The 6,000-nt window shown below is 42.6% G+C and overlaps 1 protein-coding gene across 1 annotated transcript in view; it reads left to right on the top strand.

The window, feature by feature from the left end:
* Positions 1-6,000, top strand: part of LOC116522581 (corticotropin-releasing factor receptor 2) — a 122,501-nt gene that overhangs the window by 98,071 nt on the left and 18,430 nt on the right. The window contains exon 8 of the mRNA XM_032237559.1: positions 3,847-3,919. Within this exon, the coding sequence (XP_032093450.1) occupies positions 3,847-3,919 (73 nt within the window). The remainder of the gene's footprint in view (positions 1-3,846; positions 3,920-6,000) is intronic.

Genomic DNA, 6,000 nt, shown 5'->3' with positions numbered 1-6,000 from the left:
GAGAAGAGGAGGAGGAGAAAAAGAAAAGATAGAGAAGATAGGAAGGAGAAGGAAGAGAAAAGATGGAGGCAAAAAAGAAGATAAGAGAAAATAGGGAGGAGAAGGAGTGGGGAAAGATAAGATGGAGAAGATAGGGAGGAGGAGGGGAAGGGAAGGAGAAAGAAGATAAGATGGAGAAGATAGGGAGGAGGGGGAGGAGGAAGAGAAAAGATGGAGGAGGAGAAGAAAAAGAAGATAAGTGAAGATAGGGAGGAGGGGTGAGATAGGAAGGAGAAGGAAGGGGAGGAGAAAGAAGATAATATGCAGAAGATAGGGAGGAAGAAAGAAGATGAGGAAGAGAAGAGAAGAAGAAGATGGAAAGATATGGAGGAGAAGGAGAAGAGGTAGAAAAGGAGAGGGAAGGAAAGAAAGGAAAAGAAGAAAAGAAAGATAGAAAGAATCCTCACAATTACCGTATTTTTCGGAGTATAAGACACAACGGAGTATAAAACACATCAAGGTTTTGAACAGGATTTTTTTTTTAAATGTAGGTAGGTAGATAGAGGGATAGAGAGGGAGAGAAAGAGAGAGAAATACAATAGGTAGGTAGGGAAAGAGAGTAGTTAGTTAATTAGGTAGGTAGGTAGGTAGGCAGGCAGGCAGGCAGGTAAGTAAAGGGATAGTGAGAGAGAGAGAGAAATACAGGAGGGAGGGAAAGAGTGTGTAGGTAGGTAGAGGGATAGATAGAGAGAGAGAGTAGGTAGGTTGGTAGGTAGAGGGATAGAGAGAGAGAAATAGAGAGAAATACAGTAGATAGGTAGGGAGAGAGAGAGGGTAGGTAGGTAGATAGATAAAGGGATAGAGAGAGAGAATAGAGAGGGATAGAGAAATACAGGTAGGGAGAGAGAGTGAATGAGTGTGTAGATAGATAAAGGGATAAAGAGAGAGAAATAAAGAGAGACAGAGAGAGAAATACAGTAGGTAAGTAGGGAGAGAGAGAGTGACTGTAGATAGGTAGGTAGAGGGATAGAGAGAGAGAAATAAAAAGAAATAGAGAGAGAAATACAGTAGATAGGTAGGGAGAGAGAGGGGAGGGAAGGAGGAGGCAATTTTTTAAAAAAGGAAGTAGGTAGATAGAGGGATAGAGAGGAAGAGAAAGAGAGAGAAATACAATAGGTAGGTAGGGAGAGAGAGAGGGTGGGTAGGTAGAGGAATAGAGAGAGAAAAATAGAGATAGATAGAAATACAGTAGGTAGGTAGGTGTTTCTGCTGGCACAGCACTCGATCAATGTAATTCTCATCAATCAGTTAAACAGCTTTTCAAAAGCGGAGGGGGGGAGTTTTTGCACTCTGCAAACTTCCCAATAACAGCCCGTTTTTCACAAAAATTGGCCCCCTTTTTTTCTTTTAAAAAAAAAGGCATGAATAGCCTTGGGGGGGCTTGCAGAGTGCTCCTGGGTGGGGGAGGGGCAAAACCACCCTGTTTTTTGTCAAAAAAATTTGCATGCATAGCTTTATGGACCCTGCTAGGGGGGCAAAACCCAGCCTGTTTTTTGCTCATTTCTGCCCTCCCCAGCCTCCAGGAGCGCCCTGAAAGCCTCCATAAGGCTATGCACGGCAATTTTGGTCAAGGGGGCGGGGCTTCGGGAGGCAAAAATGCTCTATTCGCTTTATAAGATGCACCCAGATTTTCAGCCTCTTTTTTTGAGGAAAAAATGTGCGCCTTATACTCCGAAAAATACAGTAGGCTCAAAATAAGGCTTCTTCCACACAAGCTACAATGAAAGTCTCTGTCATATGGCATGCCATAGTCACTTGACGATGCTCTGAGCTTGATGGAAAGAAGGCAGGTAGGAAGCTGAATGTGTACATCAACCCTCCATCCTGCCTCTTCAGAGTTTGCTGAGGATCAGAGGGGGAAAAATAATTGGCAGGTGCCTTGGATTCTGCGAGGTGCTAATAAGGCAACAGTGGAGGTTGGAAGAGAAGTGAAGTATAAGGCAACTGGATCTGCTAAAAGAGAGCATCCGTCATCCTCATTTGCATAATTAAGTTGAAAAGCAAAACAAATCCCCAGCATTGCAAAGGCATAACTGAGAATCATTCCTATAGGAACACCACAACGTTCATATCTTTTATTTGATGTATATGGGGTTTATGAAGGGTTGCGGTGGCTCAGTGTCTAAGACACTAAGCTTGTCGATCAGTTTGGCAGTTCGAATCCCTAGCGCCGCATAATGGAGTGAGCTCCCGTTATGTGTCCCAGCTTCTGCCAACCTAGCAGTTCGAAAATATGTAAAAAATGCAAGTAGAAAAATAGGAACCACCTTTGATGGGAAGGCAACAGCGTTCCATGCGCTCAACAGTGTTGAGTCATGCCGGCCACATGACCACGGAGCCGTCTCCGAACAACGCTGGCTCTTCAGCTTTGGAACGGAGATGAGCACCGCCCCCTAGAGTCGGGAACGACTAGCACATATGTGCGAGGGGAACCTTTATCTCTATGGAGTTTATACAGGTAGTAGTCCTCGACTTATGGCCCAACATTTCTGTTGCTAAACCCATACAGGTATTCCTTAAGATTTGTTAAGTAAGTTTGTCCCATTTTATGACCTTTCTCACCACTGTTGTTAAGTGAATCACTGCAGCTGTTAACTTAGTCAAACTGCTGTGAAATGAATCTGGCTTCCCCATTGACATCACTTGTCAGGAGGTCGCCAAAGGAGGTCACATGACCCCAGGACGCTGTAACCGTTGTAAATACGAGTCAGTTGCCAAGCGTCTGAATTTTGATCACGTGACCACGAAGTCATAAGTGTGAAAAATAGTCCTAAATCACTTTTTGCAGTGCCCCTGTAACTTTGAATGGTCACTAAATGAACAGTTGTAAATTGAGGACTGGCTATACTAGCTCATACATCCATACAGCTAATCTTCGATGTTTTGGGCACTAAGGACTAGCCCCCATTTACTGCCATTTACAGAACCCTGCGGCCACATAAACATGGTATAGGATTTTGCCAGAAAAGCCATTTGAAGCCATTTGTCTTCACTTAACAATCCTGGCTTTAGTTTGACGACCAACACAAAAAATGTTGTAAAATTGGGTCGGTCACAGGATGACCCATTTAATAGCCAACTTGACTTACAACATAATTCCACATTCAATTATGGTCATAAGTTAAGGACTACCCATATATATGTAAAGCAGGAAATAACAGGGATAAAAGACAAATGAAAAGACAAATATATAAAAATGGGTGTTTGTGTTTGTGTGTTCCAGCATAACTCTGGACACACCTCGAGCAATTTCAACCAAACTTGGTACACTCTCTGGAAACAAATACTGTGGGGGTAAGACACCCCTAATACCTTCGGGATGAGTGTTCTGTTAAGATACAGCCTGTTGTGCCTCAAAATGGCTTCTACCGTACAGGGCGGTGGAGTTGCCATGGTAACGGCTTCACAGAACTCCATAAGGGGACTCCCTCGGGTAATGTGGAAAATCCAACATTGGAAATTACATTTGGTCCAACATTATTTTTGAGGACAAATGTATGGATTAGAATAAATAAATAGCAGGGTAATGTCAAGTTATCAGCTAGTAGAATTTAAATTACAGCATTCAATATGTTTCCCCTGTGCTCCTATTTCTGTGCTCACCAAACATCCTTGCTATCGCTGTGCTTATTCACTGCTTCCTATATTTTTCTCTTTTTCATCATTTCATCAGCTCCATCCAAACACAGCCCTTTCAAGCTTCCCCCCTGTCTCCCCTCTTCCACTCTTCTTTCATCAATTTGTTTTTTCCCCTTCACTGTTTTTCATTCTCCTTATATTTCATTAATACATGATATCTATTTTCAGGTGCTGGTTTGGAAAAGAACCGGGGAAATATATAGATTACATCTATCAAGGACCAGTGATTCTTGTTCTGCTGGTGAGAACTTTACTCTGGAGATTTTTATGCAGCTGTCCAGAATTTGCCCCATCTCAAGTTTTTACTCGAAAGTAAGATGATTTGATTTGCTGAACGGCAGGGAATGCAGTTTTTCTCAACCTTCGCCATTTGAAGATGGGTGGACTTCAACTCCCAGAATTCCGCAGACAGCATAACAACTGAGAGTTCTGGGAGATGAACTCCACACAGGTTAGCTGTGGAATTCTGGGAGCTGAAGTCCATTTTCTACGGAGGTTTTGGTAATCACTGAGACCTTCTCAACTGATCGCGGGCTTCATCTTTAAAGCAGCCATCTCTCCCTCAAACCAGTGAGTAAACAGGAAGTAGAAAGCTTCCATACGTTGGCGTGACGCCCAAATTTAAGGAGCAAATTTTCCTGTCCTTTGGAAATGGGAAGCAGACAGAAATACATTTTAATTGTTTTCTATTTGCCTTTTTACAATTTGTGAGCCTCCCGGAGTCACCTTACCGGGGAGATCAGTGGCATATGAATTAAATAAATATATAGAAATAATTTTAACAGAATAACAAAGTTGGAAGGGAGCTTGAAGGTCTTCTAGTCCAACCCCCTGCTTAAGCAGGAAAATCTATACTATTCCAGACTGCTATCATGTCATGTGTAGTCCTTCTTCCTATTAAACTAGATCAGGGGTCAACCATCTGCGGCTCTGGAGCCATATGTGGCTCTTTCATCCTTTTGCTGCAGCTCCCTGTAGCCGGTTGGCACCACAATTTTGAGAGGAACTTCCAGGTTGAGGGGGGAAGCACGGCACTCCAGGAGGAGACTCTATGGCAAGATGCGGGTTTTCCAGTCGGCTTCACAATTAATAGGACTTTCAGTTAGGTAGAGGAAAAAGGACACTGCGCTAGGAGGAGACTCTATGGTGGGGAAACCGGACTTCCTGTTGGCTTCAGAATTGAATGGGGGGTGGCTTCCTGTTAGTGAACTTTGTGGCTCTTTGAATGTTTAAGGTTGCCGACCCCTCGACTAGACATGACCAATTACCGCAACTGTTCTTCATATATTTTAGTCTCCAGTCCCCTGATCATCTTTGTTGCTCTTCTCTGTACTCTTTCTAGAATCTACATCTTTTTTTTTATAACATGGCATCCAAAACTGGGTGCAATATTCCAAGTGTGGTCTTACCAAGGCATTGAAATGGGATTAATACCTCACATCATCTTGATTATATCTGTCTGTTAATGCAGCTCAGATTCGCATTGGCATTTTTTGTTTTGCTTTTCCCCTCCTGGCCCCAAAAAATTATCCTGGAAAATTCCAGCGTCTCTTTATCTCCCAAAGTTTCTTCAAATTTCCTTCTTCATGCAGTTGAGGTTCGTTTCCCCCTCCCCCCTCCAATATCTTTTCCTTGCTTATACTTCACTTTTATTGCAAACGCTCTGTTATCACGCCACGTTTTTATAGTCTGGGCTTTCTTAAGCTAAATCAAATCACAAAGCCTTTTTTTTCCTGTCAGCTTTTGAAAGAAGATTAGCATTTCCTTGTGACATATCCAGGTCTGGATCGTGGGTCTTTAATTAGCACGGTTGATTGAGATCAAGAGATGCCCATGCTTAAACCAAGGGCCAGTGAACAATTAGATGACTTTTCAAACCGATCCTGATAAAGATATTTGAATATCTGAGCAGAATATGCCTGTCCTGCCTTTTAGCTGATCCCAAATAACCCTGTTAAAAGGTGTAAAACAATCCATCTGTCTTTGCACTGTTTTCCTGGTGCTTTATTTTTTTTAAAAAATTTTTTTGCTGTACATTAAAATTGGCTGCCTGGGAGATTGGCTGTGAGCATAGGTCACTGCTTCCATGGAGTGAGAATATTTAATTGGCAAGTCCGTGAAATTTGGCAGGCCTAGTTAAAAGTGGGAATAAGAAAGGAAACGCAAAGCAGCAGAAAGAAAATAATCCCCTTGGAATGAAAGAACAGGTCCAATTCCCTTTTGTCTCTTTTCCTTGCAAGAATCAGCCTGCATACAAAAATGTTAGAGAAAGCTGTTTGCAAATAAGGTCGTATCCGCCTGGCCCAGAAGCTTGTGAGTCTT

Source organism: Thamnophis elegans, chromosome Z, assembly GCF_009769535.1.
Source record: "Thamnophis elegans isolate rThaEle1 chromosome Z, rThaEle1.pri, whole genome shotgun sequence".
Classification (NCBI taxonomy): domain Eukaryota; kingdom Metazoa; phylum Chordata; class Lepidosauria; order Squamata; family Colubridae; genus Thamnophis; species Thamnophis elegans.
Note: the sequence above shows the minus strand (reverse complement) of the source record. Positions and strands in the feature narration are given on the sequence as shown.